At 39.2% G+C, this 18,956-nt stretch overlaps 6 protein-coding genes across 8 annotated transcripts in view; 3 read left to right on the top strand and 3 right to left on the bottom strand.

The window, feature by feature from the left end:
- brwd1 (bromodomain and WD repeat domain containing 1) overlaps positions 1 to 18,956 on the top strand; it is a 1,114,631-nt gene that overhangs the window by 578,000 nt on the left and 517,675 nt on the right. The gene's annotated exons all lie outside the window — the stretch shown is intronic.
- The window catches only part of phkg1a (phosphorylase kinase, gamma 1a (muscle)), an 831,529-nt gene that overhangs the window by 427,529 nt on the left and 385,044 nt on the right, over positions 1 to 18,956 (top strand). The gene's annotated exons all lie outside the window — the stretch shown is intronic.
- arrb1 (arrestin, beta 1) overlaps positions 1 to 18,956 on the top strand; it is a 348,576-nt gene that overhangs the window by 159,980 nt on the left and 169,640 nt on the right. The window lies entirely within an intron of this gene.
- Positions 1,014 to 1,967, bottom strand: or55a2 (odorant receptor, family 55, subfamily A, member 2). The gene is given in 1 exon segment (NM_001130817.1): positions 1,014 to 1,967. A coding segment is annotated over 1 exon segment (954 nt).
- Positions 9,471 to 18,956, bottom strand: part of mxf (myxovirus (influenza virus) resistance F) — a 250,465-nt gene continuing 240,979 nt past the window's right edge. For all 3 annotated transcript variants that reach the window (XR_015508898.1, XR_015508897.1, XR_015508896.1), the window contains one exon: positions 9,471 to 9,921. The gene's annotated coding sequence lies outside the window, so the exon portion shown is untranslated. The remainder of the gene's footprint in view (positions 9,922 to 18,956) is intronic.
- Positions 14,451 to 15,404, bottom strand: or55a1 (odorant receptor, family 55, subfamily A, member 1). The gene is given in 1 exon segment (NM_001130802.1): positions 14,451 to 15,404. A coding segment is annotated over 1 exon segment (954 nt).

Below are 18,956 nucleotides of genomic sequence, written 5' to 3'. Positions count from 1 at the left end.
ATTATAAATTAAATTATCAACAACAGCAGCTATTACATTGTTTTTTTGAGTCCACATTTTATGCCTCCACATGTCAAACATTTCATCACCAACATGATATTTCATTCCTTCACACAGCAACATAGAGGTATACCAACGCAATCTCATGGCAATTCGTAACTTTTTGATTTAGTGACTAATTCGTACAACTTGATTTGCTCATCACCCAATGACGGGTGGGGTTAGGTGCCACACCTCCATTTTAAAATGGTACATTTTCGTACGATTGAAATCATATGAATTTGTACGAATTAGCCACTGAACTGACCAAACGTAAAATACTTCCATTTCCTTGTGAGATCAGGTTAGGTATACATGCATAAAGGATGGCATAATGTGGCAGATCAACTAGCGTACTTTTCCTGTTGAATTGCATCACATCAAAAGCCCTTATCCAGCCCTGTAACACTCTTTTCAAGCCAAGTACATTTTCTAAATTTAGCACTGAACTTCTCCTACAAATTCAATTTTCTACAATACATAATATAATAATATGTATGTATTAAATATTATGTAATATAAATCGATATATTTTTCAACATATTTAAGACATATGTTCTCATATAATTTGATTATCCTGTACATTGAGGTAACTTATCTCATATAATTTTACATATATTTACATACATACAATGTCTTTTCCAGTTTATAATTTCACATAATGTGGGATATATTTCAGTATACATAACAATATCTTAAATAGTAAAATAATATGTATTTATTTAATATATGAAAACAGCAATAATTGCAGTATATATTGCAATACAGCTTACATAAATATAATCACAATATATGGAGACACATGAAATATATTGTCACATAAACTATAAAATATATAAATATATTATAAATATATTGTATTGACATAAACTATATACACATAAACAATATTTATATATATATATAGACATCAATTTGACAATAATAAATGAACAAAAGTACCATACAGCTTTTTCCCCCATCAGAAAAGTCACTCATTTTTTTAAAGGGAAGACATTTGCACTGTTTATGAACTTCAGAAATGTTTGTCTTATCTCTTTCGTTCGCCATCCATAGATTAACGGGTGCAGACAACTTGGAAATAGTAAGTACATAATACTTATGAATATTCGGTTGCTAGAAGAAATGTTATTCCTTATTCTGTATAACAAAAATGCAGTCAAAGCAGAAATCAAACTAAGTGTCATAGCAATGATGTGAGTGACGCAGGTGTTAATGGCTTTTAAGTGAGCCTTTCCAGATCTGAACACTGAGAAAAAAATCACAACATAAGAAACAGTGATGAGAATAAAATCAACAGTTGTTATAAGGAAAGCACAAAGAAGTCCTACAATATTATTAACTGATGTATCTCCACATGCTATCTGAACCAGTGCCATGTGTTCACAGAAAGAGTGATCGATCACGTTTGTTGCACAAAATGACAGTCTTCCAGCCAGCGAGACCATGGTGACAGTCAAAAGTCCATTTCTGATTACTGGTGCAAAAACAAACTTCAGAAAGTTAAGGATTTCCATGGATTTGTGGTAATAAAGAGGTTTGCATATTGCAAAATAACGATCCAATGCCATCCAAAAAAGCAAAGTAGACTGAAATGTTCCAATGAAATGAAGACCAAACATTTGTATCAAACAACCGGGTAGAGATATCCCACTCCAGTTGAATAGAAAGCTAAGAAGCATGTTAGGTACAAAAAATATAGGCAAGATCAAATCTAACACTGCCATAACACCTATTAATACATACATTGGAGAATGCAGAGACTTTTGCGTCTTGATTAAATAAATGAGAATGGAATTTGCTGTGATCGCCAACAAAAACATAAAAAAGAAAGGAATAAATAAAAGAGGCCTCCATTGTCCTAGGCTGAAGAATCCAGTTAATCTAAAGTCTTTGAATGAAGTATTTTGTACAGTAAGGTTCATCATGTTGAAAACTTGTTCTGCAAAGCCTTTTGAGATGAGAAATGTCACAGCAGTTGATCAAGTTGACTTTTTAAAACACAAAGATACAATGGAAATCAATATAATGTCACTCCAAATCATTGTTTATGTACTGTAGATGTACATAAACTGAAAAACAAGTTAATAAATAAATAATCATTTTAATTTAAAAAGCTTCATTTGAAGTTGAGTAAAAAAAACAAAAAACAATGCATCAACCGTCATATATTCAGCATGAAATACAAATCTTGCGCTTTCTAATCTGTGCGAGAAATAGTGCCTTTTTTAGACAAGTTGTGTTGAATGTTTACTTGTAAGAGTGTAGTGGAGGCTTGACAAACATCATAGGATCTAAATACTTTTTGTCAGTCTCATGACTGTACTCCCAGAGAGAGAGAGAGAGAGAGAGAGAGAGAGGCAGCACTCACACAGTTGCCAGGAACCGTGCAAAAGAGCAATTGTCCCCCGGCCCCTCTCCCCCTCGGCCTGCACTCACATTGCATTTTTTACCTACTGGACTGGAGCACGCTTACATCATCAATGATGCGACTGTCCAGTTTAACAGGAAGAGAAGCGCTCTCGCTCAGCACAGTGGAGATTGCTTTAGTTACACTGTTTTGTATTATTTTTAGTCATTTGATATGCAGTCAAACACTTTGCTTAACAGTTCCACTACTTTTGACACTCATAAATTATCATAAAAGTCCTCGTGCTGCAGGTATTAGGAGGTTTACTGTAGGTACAGTGAGGGGTTTGCATCTTTAATAAACTATGACAGTTTGCGTTCATTGACAATTAAGAATTATTAACAAATCCATATGAAACAGTCCCCTAAAAGTGACGTCGCGTCTTCAGTTTCGGGCTCAGGCACGCTTTGCACTCACACTACAAGTGTACCATGCTCTGGCACAGCTCTTCCAGCCGGGCCAGAGCCGGCCAACTGAACCGTGCCTGAGCCCAATTTAGAGCACTCACACTTTTCAAGAGAACCAGGAAACATGCCTGGGCATGGTTCAGATAGCAGAGAGAGAGAGAGAGAGGAGAGAAAGAAAGACTTATCTTAGAGTTTTCAGCACAATTTTGTAACAAATTGCTCTCATTAGCTTTGTGTTCTAGTCCCATTTCATGTGAGCACATGACTTGTGTTAACTTGTTTGTGTCATGTGCTCTCTTGTCTATTATCTTGTCCAGAGATGCATAAACTTGGTCCTGGGAGCCGGTGTCCTGCAGATTATAGTTCCAGCTTGCCTCAAAACTCTTGCATGGATGTTTCTAGAAAGCCTAGTAAGAGCTTAATTAGTCAATTAATTTGGTCCTAAAGCAGCACGTGATAAGATAGGTGTGTTTGATCATGGTTGCAACTGTAATCTGCAGGACGGTAGATATCCAGAAACATGGTTGATCAGTGGCGCCCCCAGAAAATTTTCTTAGGGGTGGCCAGAAGAGGCCGCACCAAATCTTGGGGTGGCACACAAAAAAAATTATGAATTCAGTGTAATGTTATATTTTTGTTTCTGGTAAAATAAATAATGTAGTTTTTATTCATTTAATTCATTCTTCTTGAAATATTGCAATTTATTCCTTGAAATAATTCAGCAAGTACATAAACCAAATAAAAATCTATGTTTAGTTTAAAAACACTTTTCATATACTGTATAAATAACTTCTTTTTTAAACGCGCCTTTATTGTACATCATACGGTATTTGCCATGTCTAAAATTAATGAAGATTAATGAGTTTATTATTCCCAGTGATGGGTTGCTGCTGGAAGGGTATCTGCTGTGTAAAAATGTGCTAGATAAGTTGGCGGTTCATTCTGCTGTGGTGACCCTGGATTAATAAAGGGACTAAGCCGAAAAGAAAATGAATGAAAGAATAATGAGTTTATTAATAACCCAAACAAATGAACAAACTGAACAAAAGGCATTACTATATACACACTCACTATACCTAATAATATTATTTATCCATATTGCTTTTTGAGCCATTTAATGCAGCTTCTTCTATTGATATACTGTAGCTTAAGGTAAATATTAAATAGCCATTGCTTTCTATTGAAGGTGTGTGCGTGCTGTCAACGACGATCGGGGAGGGTAGTGGTGGTTCTAGTTTAAATGACACCCTGGGCGAACCACCCTATACACCCCCCACCTCTCTTATATACAATTATTATTTTAAATAAGTAACAGAAATCAGTCCTAAATATTACAGGAAAACAACAACTGGAGTGATATGCCAAGATCACTTAAGAAACCTTTTGCATGAAAATTAATTATGACAATTCTAAAGAATACAAAAAAAATGTATTATAGAATTATCTGTGGTCTTAGACCAGATCATGGCTTAGAAATCATGTTATGAAGTCTTACCTCCCTGACTCATTATCCCTCCTTTCTGCTTTAAAGGCATGCTTAGTGAAAGTAACATCATCATCATCATATTATATAAACTTTAGTCGACTTTCAAAACTCGCTGCGTGCCGACACCTCTGCACAAAAGGCTGTTACTCCGGTTTCACGGCGCATGAGCGGCGCCTATTTTGTCGGCGTGCATGCAAACAACCAACCGGGATTCACACAGGAGTGCGTGAGGCACGCGGGAATGGTTTTCTGTGCGCATGCGTCAGTTTGCTTTCACCAGCATTGAAACAGAGGAGGAGAGCTACGTCAGTAACACCAACAATAATTTAGTGACTGCATTTTGTTTATTTATTTAAATATTGGGAATTTATTAGTTCATTTAAATCAATAATGTCAACAGCAAAATTATATTGGGGTGGCCACAGGGGTGGCCAGAGTTTACCGAGGGGTGGCCGTGGCCACCCCTGGCCACCCCTTGGGGGCGCCCCTGGGGTTGATGACCCCTGGTCTAGTCCCTTCCATCATGGTTATCCCATTATTAGTTTATTCTGTTGACCTGTTTGTTTTTTTGTTAAGTTCCTGCTATAGACTAGATTTCACGCGGCCTCCATTTTTAAAAGCGAAGTCGAGGCTGCGGTGGGAAATAACACAGAAGTATTGTTGGGAGTTGCATAGGAACGTTGTGCACTTGGCTGTATATCTTATCAGCAAAGATAAAGTGAAACAAATGTATTATTCCACCGCCTTCCGAATGACCCGAAAATCTGTTCTGAATGAATGGTGATAATAAAAAGGATATCAGAGCTCATTTTCAGCTAAGTTAAGGATAATGGCACTAGTTAGCAAACATTTTCTTTCCCAAACACACGTTTTAGATGCCATTTATCAAACTCGAGTTAATGAACTTATTCTTTCACTATATTAGACTTGTCACGATACTGAATCAAAAGAAAAACCGTCAATTTCCCACTAACATTTAAGGCACTGTTAATGGCTTTCTTAAAACAGCGCTGATTGGCCGAGAAGGTCATCAGTTAACCCTCTGGTGTTTACTGAGCACAAACACAGCCGAGCGATCTGCTTGATGACGTGACATCTTCACGGCTGCTTCTTGCTCCAGTCTCAGTGTATCTGTGTTTGCACTGGGTAAGAACGGTACACTGAGTGCAAACACAGATACACTAAGACTGGAGTGCGAAGCAGCCGTGAAGATCAGTCGAGTCATCCGCGCTCAGCGGCGCTGCAATGTTAGCTTTTGTTTTAAAACCTCAGTACCAGGACAACACTATTACAGACAACACGAGGATGTGCTACAGAGGACTGCAGTGTTTTTATCACTCACCGGGTTACATCGACTTAAGCAGGAAAGCGTCCTCACGGTGTTTAACTGGTGCCATGAACTGAAGCCTAGGAGGACACTTGAGCATATTACTCTTAAAGAGATTGTGATGTTGTTTGATGTTAAATTGCTTTTAATTGTTTAAATTAAACTTACTGAATAATATTAACGTGATGTTTATACCATTTCTGCATTTTTAAATCTCGGCAGAAGCTGGAGGTTTGTAGTTCACAGCATGTTGCTGCAATGTTTACAGTGCTGGTCCAATACTTCCGGGTTTCTTCCCACAGCAGCTTTGGTTCTTAAAATTGGCGGCCGCATGAAACAAGCGTATAGCTTCCTCATGTCTGCTGTCCTGTGGCAGCTCATTGATGTTTATGGTTGTCTTTTTTTCTTGTGTTCCTGACTTGTCTTGTCCTGCTCTTCCTGCCAGTCCCGTCCAGACATTCAAGTTTGTTTTGTTAATGTTTTTCCCCTCTGTAGTTTTGGTTCTTTTTTTAAAATGAACAAATCCATCTGTTAATTCTGCATTTGAGTCCTCGTCATTTTCACACCAGAACGCTGATAGTACAAGTTGGCCTGGGCCAGGTAGCTTGCCTACCTGTTTATTTACACTGCCGAGGGGCTTGATTTTACCATGGCAGTACTGAAGAAGGCTTCAACATCCTCCTTCAGGCTTCGGAGATGGAAATGCTGGGGATATTAACATTTTGGCAGTTTGTGAGTGACATCTACCAAAGCCAGGGGCCTGCATCCCTTTGATCCACTACCCCTTCCACTCACAGACTTCCAAAGAGGAGGAAGAATGGGTCTGCTTCACCCGTCCCCCACCAAGAGGTGACCGAACTGGCTCTCCAGCAATCTTATTGGCTACAGCACCAGTTCCTTAAATGCCTACAACAGCTTAAATGCAACAGCCTAAATGCTTTCCAAATGTAGTGATGTGCACTGCAGTGTCTGAAGAGGTGGCCAGCTTTCCCCCACCTAATTCACAGAAGCGTTGGAGGAGAAAGGATTGCTTGGCCACAGAGCACCCACCAGTGTTGGCTCCAGCCCCAGAGCACCAACCAGAACCAGATCCAGCCCCAGAGCATCGCCTAGTGTTGGCTCCGGCCCCAGATCATGGCCCAGTGCCTTCACCACTCAGGTTCCTTGCCCCACTCCCTGCACTGCCAGCCCATGCCCCGCTCCTTGCTCTGCCTGCAATGCCCAGATTCCTTCCCCTGCCAGCCCAAGCCCAGGCTAGTGTCAGGACTCTGCCACTTCGGTCATGTTTATTTTTGTTGTGATGGCAGAGTCAAGGTCTGCTTATGCCTTGTCATTTATGCCTCTCTTGTCTTTGTTCTGAATGCACAGTCTCGGCGAGGTACTCATTTTCGTCTATGTAGTGAGTGTGTGCTCACTCCTGAGGAGGCTCAGACCATGTGTGCTTGCTCCTGGTGTGTTTGTTGTTTGTTTGTGGCATGCTGTTTCATTCGCTTCAGTCAAGTTGGTTTCTGTTTCAGTTGGTGCTGGTATCTGAGCATTCATGCTGCATTTGTGAGCATACAGTAGGTGCTTTTTAATTCATCATGTGTTTGTGTCCTGTGCTCTGTTTTGTGTTGCGATTGTATGTCCCTACTGAAAAAACTAGCTTCAACCAGCCTAGGCTGGTTGGCTGGTTTTAGCTGGTCAACCAGCCTGGTTTTAGAGGGGTTTTGGCCATTTACAGGCTGGTTCCCAGCCATTTCGAGCCTGATCTTGGCTGGTCAGGCTGGGAGATGACCAGCTAAAACCAGCTTGACCAGCCTAGACAGGCTGGGAGCCCAGCCAAAACCAGCTATGTCCAGCTTAAACCAGGCTGGTCAAGCTGGTTTTAGCTGGATCTAGCTGGTCATTTTACAGCCTGACCAGCTAAGACCAGGCTGGAAATGGCTGGAAACCACCCTGGAAATGGCCAAAATCCCTCTAAAACCAGGCTGGTTGACCAGCTGAAACCAGCCTAGGCTGGTTTAAGCTGGATTTTTTAGCAGGGGTAGCACCACGTGCTGTTGTTGTTTTTTTTGTGAACAAACGGTTAATGAGTGCTCTCATTGGCTTTGTGTTTTAGTCCTGTTTCATATGAGCACATGAGCATGTGTTTTCCTGTTTGTGTCAGGGTAGATTCTAGAAAAAAATGTTAGAAGTAAGTCTGTTCTCGACAACTTCATGAACACTGATATATCTAGGCACTAAATTTTTAAATAAACTGCATAATGTAGGTCTAAGCATGCATATTTTAAAATCTCGGAATGGTGAATATGTTATTTTATAAATAAAAAAAAAAACAATATTACAAGTATAAAATAAATATACACAATGCCTTACAGGCCTGTTTATAATCAGAGCAGTACATTTTGTTGAATACACAATATCATGCATTAGCTGTCAGCTTTGGAAATAAAAAGTCTCCATAGCTTTAAAGTTACTCATTACTAAACTGTTTATTTGACAAGTCATCTCAAAGGTCCCAAATGGCTTTTGTACAATAACAAGGGTCAGACCTACTGTCTTGCAAATAAGCATTTCAAATAGCACTCAAGGGACAGGGAAGCAAGGCCAGAGTGGACTGAGAATAACATAAGGTGCCACCAAGGGCCCAATTATCTTGTGTCTGTTATTTAGACTTTGTCCATGAATTGCCACAAGTGATATCATACATATGGCCAATTACAGCTTCTGTTTACTGAACACTAGGTCAAGTTTATTACATCACTTTTTTTTAATATATTAATTAATGATTAAAAAAATTAGGGATTTAAACGGTTTAAAAGTTTTAAAATGATAAAACTGAGCAACATTAAAAGAAAGGTAAAGGCTATGAATAACAGCTGACCTTGATGTTGCATTTTTGTATCTGCATCTTGCCAAAAAAAAAACTGCACTTGAACCATAACACTAATTATACGTAGGTATTTGTAGCAATGTTTCCATACAGCTATTTTTATATACATTTTAGAGTATTGCATAAAAATGCTTACTGGAAAAAAACAAGATGCACATAAATGTATAATATGTACATTAAGAAGCTTAACTTAAACTGACACCTCACTCCCGAACCTATCCCCCTGGGGCCTCATGTATCAACGCTGCGTACGCACAAAAACTTTGCGTACGCCAGGTTTCACGCTCAAAATCGCTCACGTTTGGATTTACTAACAATGAACTGAACGTGGGAATGTGCGCAGGTTCACGGCAGCTTTCTGGCAGGCGTACGCACATTTTTTGTGCGTGTCTGTTTTATTTCCATTGGCGACTCCTAGAGGCAGTTGTGTTAAATTCCTCTCTTCAAAGTGTCTGAGCCTTGCAATGGCAGCTGTATGAGACAGGTTCAGCAGGTATATAAGGTTTCCATACCATACATTTGAACAGCTGAACATTAAAGCACAATTTGCAGCAGTCGCCTGTTTTCCCAATGTAATCTGAGCAATCTACTGCACACACATTGCTATAAAGACACTATCTGAAGATGAATTTGCATGCGTGAATCAGAAACACTTCCATTCAATAAATGTGCAAATAAAATATGATGCTTATTGATATGAACTTATTGATGATTCCTACTTGTCTTTCTCGTGATAAATAGTTGGCAAAATCTGATATGTAGCGGGGAAAAAACAAGAAAGAGTTCATCAGACGCTGGATTCGAGCCGAGTTCACGCTCGAACGTGTCAATTCATGATCACATGCGTCTTACGAGTAGCGCCACTGAGTCTGATAAGCTTCCTGCCACAGTTTACAGATATAAACCACACTATTTCTTTTTTTTTTAATGCATTCAGTGTGATGTTCAGACCCAACTGTGTTGACCGCATCAGCTAAACTCTCCCACTCTATTTTTTTCTTTTGTTGTTAATTCCGGAGAACAAACTTGCAAATAACACCGCTTTTCTCCGGTCTACCTCCGAAAGCAGCACCTCCAATTCACATTCTGTTCAGAGTTTCTCTTTTTGCTTGCTTTTGACATTGCTTTTTCGTTGGGTTTTGCCATTAGCATAGTCATTAGCATATTCATACGGGGGAGGAGGCAGGGAGGGGTTTTGTGCTCGTGCATGTTGCGCTCAGTTTCACGTTCATTCAGATGTACAAAAGAATATGCGTGAGATTCGGCGTACGAAGTGTTTCATACATCTGAATTTTTTTCTGTGTACGCACAATTACAGCTTTGTGCGTACGCAATGTTTTAGTAAGATTTCCACGCAAGTCTTTGTACATGAGGCCCCTGGTCTCTTGGATTTTAAGGGACAAATGTTTGGAGGTATGATTGTCGTAAATGCTGGAAGTGTTACTCGAATGTTGTGTGCTTACACATTGTCTGCATGAGGCTGGTTGGATGTACTGCCAAACTATCTAAAACATTTGGAGCTGGCTTATGGTAGAAATGTTTAAATCAAAGGCAACGGCTCTGGTGGACATGCTTGTAGTCGTTATGCCAACTGCACACTCCTTCAGAAATTGCTACATCTGTGCAATTGTGCAGTTTTATAAAACTGCACATTTAGGAGTGTCATTTTATTGTGGCCAGCCAAAGAAACAACTGTGAAATTATCATGCTTTTGTAACCCCGCCAGTCCTACGCCACCCAACCCGCTCCGAGCTGGTATCGAACCGGCGACCTTCCGCATGGGAGTCGGGTGCACTACCAAGGAGGCTAAAGACCATGGCCTCTAGCATCTGTCGCTAGAGCACGTTTAGAGGTCAGAGGAGTGAGGTTTACCTGCACAGCACACACTAGCTGGCCTCCGTTACACTCACCCCCCTAAACCTCACTCCCATCCGGGTCACGGCACCAATGCAGCGCCGCCAGTCCTACACTACCCAACCCGCTCCGAGCTGGTATCGAGCCGGCGACCTTCCGCATGGAAGTCGGGTGCTCTACCAAGGAGGCTAAAGACCATGGCCTCTAGCATCTGTCGCTAGAGCACCTTTAGAGGTCAGAGGAGTGAGGTTTACCTGCACAGCACACACTAGCTGGCCTCCGTTACACTGTCTAATCAGCATCTTGATTTCCCATATATGTGAGTGGATGGATTATCTCGGCAAAGAAGAAGGGCTCACTAACACAGATTTAAGATACAATCACACCGCACTTTTTACCCCATAAACTTCCATTCATACGCAAGCAAATGCAGCAGACCAGAAACGCAAGCTTGTGCGACAAGTTTTGCATTTTTCTGCATTTGAACGTTTAAGCTTGGTGAACTCTGACCTGCAAAATCGCATCACATGATTGTGTGAAACCAATAGAAAATCAAAACCTTACTACTCCCTGCTAAAAAATCCAGCTTAAACCAGCCTAGGCTGGTTGGCTGGTTTTAGCTGGTCGACCAGGCTGATTTTAGAGGGGTTTTGGCCATTTCCAGGCTGGTTTCCAGCCATTTCCAGCCTGGTCTTAGCTGGTCAGGCTGGAAAATGACCAGCTAAATCCAGCTAAAACCAGCTTGACCAGCCTGGTTTAAGCTGGACATAGCTGGTTTTGACTGGAAACCAGCCTGGAAGTGGCCAAAACCCCTCTAAAACCAGCCTGGTTGACCAGCTAAAACCAGCCAACCAGCCTAGGCTGGTTTAAGCTGGATTTTTCAGCAGGGCTCTGTACAGAAAATGTAAAATAAGGAGCAATCGCTCGTTTTTATCAACATCTAATCATATTGTTTTATTCCGCCCCTTTTCGCGGCACCGTAAGACAAAATTTCGCAAGCACAAACTATAGTGTGACATTGACTGTTAAGGTGTGAACACTATTTGAGGGACAACAGGCATTTTATATACATAAAAAGTGTGAGATCTTTGAGTTCAGCTCAGGAAAATTGGAGCAAAAACAAAAGTATTGTATTTATATATTTTTGAGTGTTTATAATAATATATAGAGATGTGACATTGTCAGTTTGAGTTACAATATCTAAATCCGTAACCTCAATTTAATGTTACTGTGTTCAAATTTAATGTATGTTTAAAATGATGGGTTAGCCCAAAAACATTTTGTGTATTTCAAAATATTTTAATATGTCTGTAAATGCAAGTCAGTCTGTTTCAAAACTCGGTCCTGGAGGGCCGAGCCTGATCTCACGAGAAAACGTAGGTATTTTACGTTTTGCCAGTTTAGTGGCTAATTTTGTACAAGTTCAGCCGTACGAAATTGTACGATTTTAAAAAGGAGGTGACACCTAACCCCACCCCTAAACCCAACCGTCATTGGGGGATGAGCAAATCATACTAAAATGTACGAATTAGATCGTACAAATTCATGTGCATGCATGTGGGCTGGCAGTGGCACCTGTGTGCTGTATCATGACAGATATAGGGCAGAGATGATGTAATCAGATATTGAGATATTTTTATAGGTGATAATCACTAAATAATTTTTAGATGCCGCCAGCCATATGCCAACTTATTCTCATTAGAATATTAGTAGACTGTCTGCTTAATATCTGCTGACACTGGTCCAACAGACTACAGACTCTCCTCCCTATAAGACACTTTGCAAGAACATGGCAACTTAGACTAGCCCTTACCCCAACACTATCCTTACAGTATACTAATACTCAAATGAGAATTAGTTGACATGTAGTTGCAACGTAACTTAAAATCAACAATATATTAATGCAGGGGTGGCCAGCCCTGTTCCTGGAGAGCCACCTTCCTGCAGATTTCAGTTGTTACCCATATCAAACACACCTGAACCAATTAATTAGGACCTGAACAATTACGTGATAATTACAGGCAGGTGTGCTTGATATGGGTTGCAACTGAAATAGGACAGGAAGGTGGCTCTACAGGAACAAGGTTGGCCACCCCTGTATTAATGGGACCGTCAAAATTTGTATTGACCTTATTCTAAAATGCGGAAGTGCGCCTGTTTTCGCGATTGTCTTAGAACTTCCGATTCAGTCGCCTATGGGAGAAATGACTAGGAATAATAAACGGCAGAAAATGGCCAAACTACTTGCTCAACAAACAAATGTTTGCATGACTACACAGACCAAGTAGCATAATATAATAAGAAAATATTAAATTGCAACATCAAGCAGCGTAACGAGCAGTTGTCAACGTCAAAAAATGAATGAAAGTGAATGGGACCGGAAGTCGCGAGACAAAAAGATTCAAATGGCAGCGCCCGCTCGACAGCTGAGAATAAGGTGAATAGTGACCTTGTCAGTGGGAATACAGTTTATGCATGGAGCTTCACTTAGATGCTTCTCTGAATCAGATGTGTTAAATAAGAGAGACATTCAAAATATGCAAAGCACATGCAAGGCCTGTGATAGAGAACCACAGGTTTAAACATAGTGTATGGATGGTTAAAGGTGGTCTCTTACCTGCTATGTTTTCCTATTTTAAAATCACAAAACAAATAAATACATTTGCTCAATTGGCAGAATGAAGTCCTATTCTGTATTTCTTATATACAATCCCGTTAATATATGGTCAAGCATATACAGTTAAAGTCAGAATTATTAGCCCCCTTTAGATTTTTTTCTTTTTTAATATTTCCCAAATGGTGTTTAACAGCGTAAGGAAATTTTCACAGTATATCTGATAATATTTTTTCTTCTGTAAAAAGTCTTATTTGTTTTATTTCGGCAAGAATAAAAGCAGTTTTAAATTTTTTTAAAAACATTTTTGTGACAAAATTATTAGCCCCTTTAAGCAATTTTTTTTCGATAATCTACAGAACAAACCATCGTTATACAATAACTTGCCTAATTACCCTAACCTGCCTAGTTAACCTAATTAACCTAGTTAAGCCTTTAAATGTCACTTTAAGCTGTATAGAAGTGTCTTGAAAAATATCAAGTAAAATATTATTTACTGTCATCATGGCAAAGATCAAATAAATCAGTTATTAGAAATAGTTTTTTAAAAACTATTATGCTTAGAAATGTGCTGAAACAATCTTCCCTCCATTAAACAGAAATTGAGTAAAAAAATAAACACGGTCGCTAATAATTCAGGGGGGGCTAATAATTTTGACTTCAACTGTACTTTGAAATTCATAGCTTGGGAAAGGCAATCATTGAAGCTGCTCACTGTGGATCACACATTTAAATATTACAATTTATTTATTATATATTATTACAATGTTGACCGTTTACTCAAGAACTTAAATATTCTGCTTATATCACATGCTGTAAAATACAGTATAGATTTTTGTTAGCATTGTTCAGAAGGCCTATATGGTAGGTATGGAATTAAGACTCAATAGAGTAATAGTATATGTACTATGTTTACTTAGTATATGAGCATTACAGACATCATATAGCTTGTGTTTTGATTAGTGTTCGTGAATTCAAATAAGCCATCATTTACTAATGTCAAGAAAAACGTTAAATTTTTACATCATTGTACAGCTTCCTATCCCTATTAAGATGTTTTACATGTTCTTACAAAGACATTTATGCCTTTTATAAACAGAACAACCAACGCAATCTCACGGCAATTCGTAACTTTTTGATTTAGTGGCTAATTCGCATGAATTCGTACAATCTAATTCCTACAATTTAGTACGATTTGCTCATTCCCCAATGACGGTTGGGTGCCATGTCTCCTTTTTAAAAATCATACAATTTCTGAAACTGAACTCGTACGAATTAGCCACTAAACTGACAAAATGTAAAATAGTTACGTTTTCACGTGAGATCAGGCTGGAACAACAGATTGTATGTGTACATTTTCTCTGTATAATCGATATAGTGCATAATCAATTCACTGTTTAAAATAATTGTCCATTTTCAGAGTATAATTATGCATCCGTTATTTTTCCAAAGGAAATATATGTGCTTTGTGTATAAACTGCAGAAATGTTTGTCTTATTTCTTTAGTTCTCCATCCATAGATTAACGGATGTAGACAACTTGGAAAAAATAAGTACACTGTGCTTATAAATATACGATTGTTAGAAGAAAGATTATTGCGTATTCTGTATGACAAAAATGCAGTCAAGGCAGACGTCAAACTAATTGACAACACAATTAAGTGAGTAACACAAGTGTTTAAAGCCTTCATGTTAGCCGTTCCAGATTTCAAAACATAGAAAAACATGACAATATATGAGACAGTAATAAGAATGCAATCTGTAGCCGCTATAAGGAAAGCTGACAGAAGACCTACAATATTATTAGCAGATATATCTCCACATGCTAACTGAACCAATGCCATGTGCTCACAAAAAGAGTGATCAATTATATTTGTTGCACAAAATGACAGTCTTCCAGCCAGCGAGACCATGGTGACAATCAGGAGTGCATTTCGGATTACTGGTGCAAACACAAACTTAAGGAAGTTAGACATTTCCATGTATTTATGATAATAAAGAGGTTTGCATATTGCAAAATAACGATCCAGCGCCATCCAAAAAAGCAGAGTAACTTGAAATGATCCCACAAAATGAATGCCGAACATTTGTATCAAACAACCAGTTAGAGATATCCCACTCCAGTTGAATAAAAAGCTAAGAAGCATGTTGGGAACAAAAGATAAAGGCATAATCAAGTCTACAACTGCCATTACACCTATTAATACATACATCGGAGAATGCAGAGACCTCTGAGTTTTGATTAAATATATAAGAATAGAATTTGCTGTGATTGCCAACATAAACATCAGAAAGAATGGGATAAATAAAAAAGGCCTCCATTCTCCAAGGCTGTAGAAACCATTTAATCTGAACTCAGTGAATGAGGTATTTTGTGGGGTAAGATCCTTCATGCTTAAAAAAAAATACAATTTACACAATACAAAAGTAAAAAAAATTTGTATTTACACAATACCAAAGAATTTACATAGGGCTTAATCAGGTGTCATATCAATTGTGTTGTGCCAATGAACGCAGAAGAAAAAACTTCACATGCATTTAGTTAAAAGTAAAAAAATAAAACCACGGTATGACAAGCTTAAAGTGTATATTGGAGTAAACAAGACATGCTAAATCTACCCACAATCATCGAGCTGTGCTCTCCACATTGCATTGCTAAATAGAAACCCTTTATATTTCCAGACGAGAAGTCTTGTCGCATTTGTTAGAGTAGAATAAAAGCTTGACATATCATCAGCCCTTAATACACAATGTTGTGTTCCCATGAGTCTGTAAACTACTCCCATAGAGGAGTACTATTTTTTTATGGTGTCAAACAGGATTACATTTTTGTCCAGTTGTTTTCTTGAGTTCTTGCATTTTGCGACCAACAATTAAAGATAATCACAAATGGAATGCATACCTCTTAAAGAAGTTTACAGTGGAAATGTGCAGTCATACACAGACACATACACACACATAGGTTTGTTTTCATATGCTAGGACAGGGGTGCTCAATCCTGTTCCTGGAGATTTCAGTTGCTACCCATATCAAACACACCTGCCTGTAATTATCAAGTGGTGTTCAGGTCCTAATTAATTGGTTCAGGTGTGTTTCTGCAGGAAGGTAGATCTCCAGGAACAGGATTGAGCACCCCTGTCCTAGGATATCATATGATATTGCATAGACTTCCATTGTTTTGCTCTGAGGTTAATCCTCAGGTGTCTGAGGTGATTTTGGGGTCACTAAAGCCTGGTTTATAGTTCTGCATCAAGTGATTGGCGTGACCTATGGCACATGCAACGCGCTTAGCCGTGCATTCATACTTCTGCAAACTTTGGCCCCGTTTACACTAGTGCGTTTTAGTTTTAAAACGGCGTTGTAGAATGAAAACGATCCGCGTCCACACTCGCGTTTTACCCAGCGTTTCTGAACAGCTCTCCGTCCACACCAAAACGCTGAAAACGCACATCACATGACCACACTCACTTTCGGGCAAGCGCTCCAGCATTTCTACCCAGATGAGAGCTCTGCTTGTCGGACTGCTCATCAAGCATCTCCCGCTGGATCTAATCTCACTATATTTGCTAAACGTGATATTTCATTCATGTTGTTGTCTTTATCTAACGACATAGGCCAATTCCCTGACTTTGGTCATTGGAATCTATTAAGTTACTTGTTCACAGGTAACATGTTTTGGTTAAGCGCAAAGATAAGTTAATGATTAATCCAGGTACATTGACTGATCGCTTGCCTTTATTTCCTACAATGTATAAACTTATTGTATGTTATACTTTTATAATTATCGATTATTAAAACTGATATTCAGCAAAAGAGAGGGTGCGTTTCGTATTTTCACTGAAATTGAAAGGAGGCAGTTGTTATCGGCTCCGTTTTGTTATAAATATTCACACAGAGAAGATGACGCTCATACATGCAGCACGACGCCTCAACATTTCTGCTGTCTGTTAAGTTGCTAATATTAAAAAGAACATAGGCAGCTCCTTAAATCAAGTTTACATTTTATTGTTGAGAAAGTGAAACAAAGCCAGGGTGATGTGAATGAAGTTATAAAGTACACTGTTCCCTTTGAAGATTTACCCGTGTCCTCGGTATGTTTTCCATATCAAACTGAGAAGAGACTGCAGCCTTGATCAAACTTGCGAAGTCTTAACTTACAAGAAGAGGATGCGAGACTGAACTGTGTGTGTAGGCTACTTAATATTGAGGAAAAGCCCCAATCAGATAGGCGAACGTTTGCAGCCCCGCCTCCGTTTTCAGATGTCTCCGTCTTTCCCCATCCACACTGAGACGGAGCAGCAGCGTTTCGGAATGAAAACGGCCTCTCCAGCATTTTCAAAAAGCTCCGTTTTCGGCGCTCGAGAACTCTGGCGTAGTGTGGACGGATGGCGTAACCGTAGCAAAACTTATGCGTTTTCAAACTAAAACGCACTAGTGTAAACGGGGCCTGAAATAACTCTGAAATAACACTTCCGAAACACTAGCTGGCAGTAGGTGTTAATGTTCCTCTGTGTTGAGTTTCTTCGCTGGTGTTTTGTTTTTTCTGAACACTTCCTTGATGTACAAGTGGTTCAAACTCGCTCATTTTGAGGCAGGAACCGGCGGATGTGCAACAGCTTTAACCATAAAGTAACCACGAAGCAACCGTCTCCATCCGGAGCTCCTTGTAAACAGTAAACACTGCTAGGCTACGCGTTGTTGCGATGTGTAGCTAAGTTTTTTGAGAGGTGCACGTCAGTGACGAGGGCTATGCGTCCATGCTATGCGTTCATGTAGCATACGCGTGCGCTTGATGCAGAAGTATAAATCGGCCTTAAGATGTTTTGACATGCCCTGACATTTGTGCTTATTTCAGCTACTTATTACATAAAACTGGCCAACATGTATTTTATTTGTATTCAGCACAAACTGTGCTACAATAATATGTGATAATTATTAATGTACATGCTTGCGTTTTTAGAAAAAATATATATAATGCATGATTAATAGGTTTTAGAGAAAAAAAATGTAGGTCCAAAGAACATGAATAGGCCTGAACTAGACTTTTAAGTAACCAGTCTTGTAGACTACAACATTTTCTTCACAATTATGTAAAGAAATATGTTGTTTTCTCATTCAAAGAAAACATTACAAGGATTTACATTTTGTTGAGTTTGTTTTGGCTCATCTCAGCTCTATGTGTGAGTGACAATATTCTTATTTCACGTGGCCGCCATTTTAAAAAACCAAAGCGAGGAAGTATAGGACCAGCACTGTAAACATTGCAGCAACATGCTGTGGAATATAAACCTCCGGCTGTTGCCGAGATTTTAAAATGCAGAAATGGTGTAAACATCGCTTTAATATTATATAGTAAGTTTAATTTAAACAACTAAAAGCAGATTAGGCATCAAACTAAATCTCAATCTCTTTAAGAGTAATATGCTCAAGTGTCCTCCTAGGCTTCAGTTCATGGCACCAGTAAAACACCATGGGGACGCTTTCCTGCTTCAGCCTATGTAACCCATGAGGAATAAAACACTGCAGTCCTCTGTAGCACACCCTCGGGTTGTCTGTAACAGTATTGCCCCGGTACTGAAGTTTTAAAAACTTCCATTTCCTGCTAACATTCAAGCGCTGTTGAACGCGTTCATAAACAGTACTGATTTACCATAGTTTTAACCAGAGCTCATCAGTTTACTGCTCTTCACCCAGTGCAAACACAGATGCACGGACAGTGGATCGCGAAGCAGCCTTGAAGATCAGTCGAGTCAAGCAGATTGCTCGTCTGTGTTTGTACTTGGTAAACAGCAAAGGTAGAACTGATGACCTTCTTGGCCAATCACAGTCATTTCTGTTGAGCACGTGAACACAATGGCAAATCAACGCTGTTTTAAGAAAGCCATCAACAGTGCCTTAAATGTTGGGAAATTGACATTTTTTTCTTATCATTCAGTATCATGACA

The sequence above is a fragment of the Danio rerio genome, chromosome 15, assembly GCF_052040795.2.
Source record: "Danio rerio strain M-AB ecotype USA chromosome 15, GRCz13ab, whole genome shotgun sequence".
Classification (NCBI taxonomy): domain Eukaryota; kingdom Metazoa; phylum Chordata; class Actinopteri; order Cypriniformes; family Danionidae; genus Danio; species Danio rerio.
This window is presented reverse-complemented; position numbering and strand designations above follow the sequence as displayed.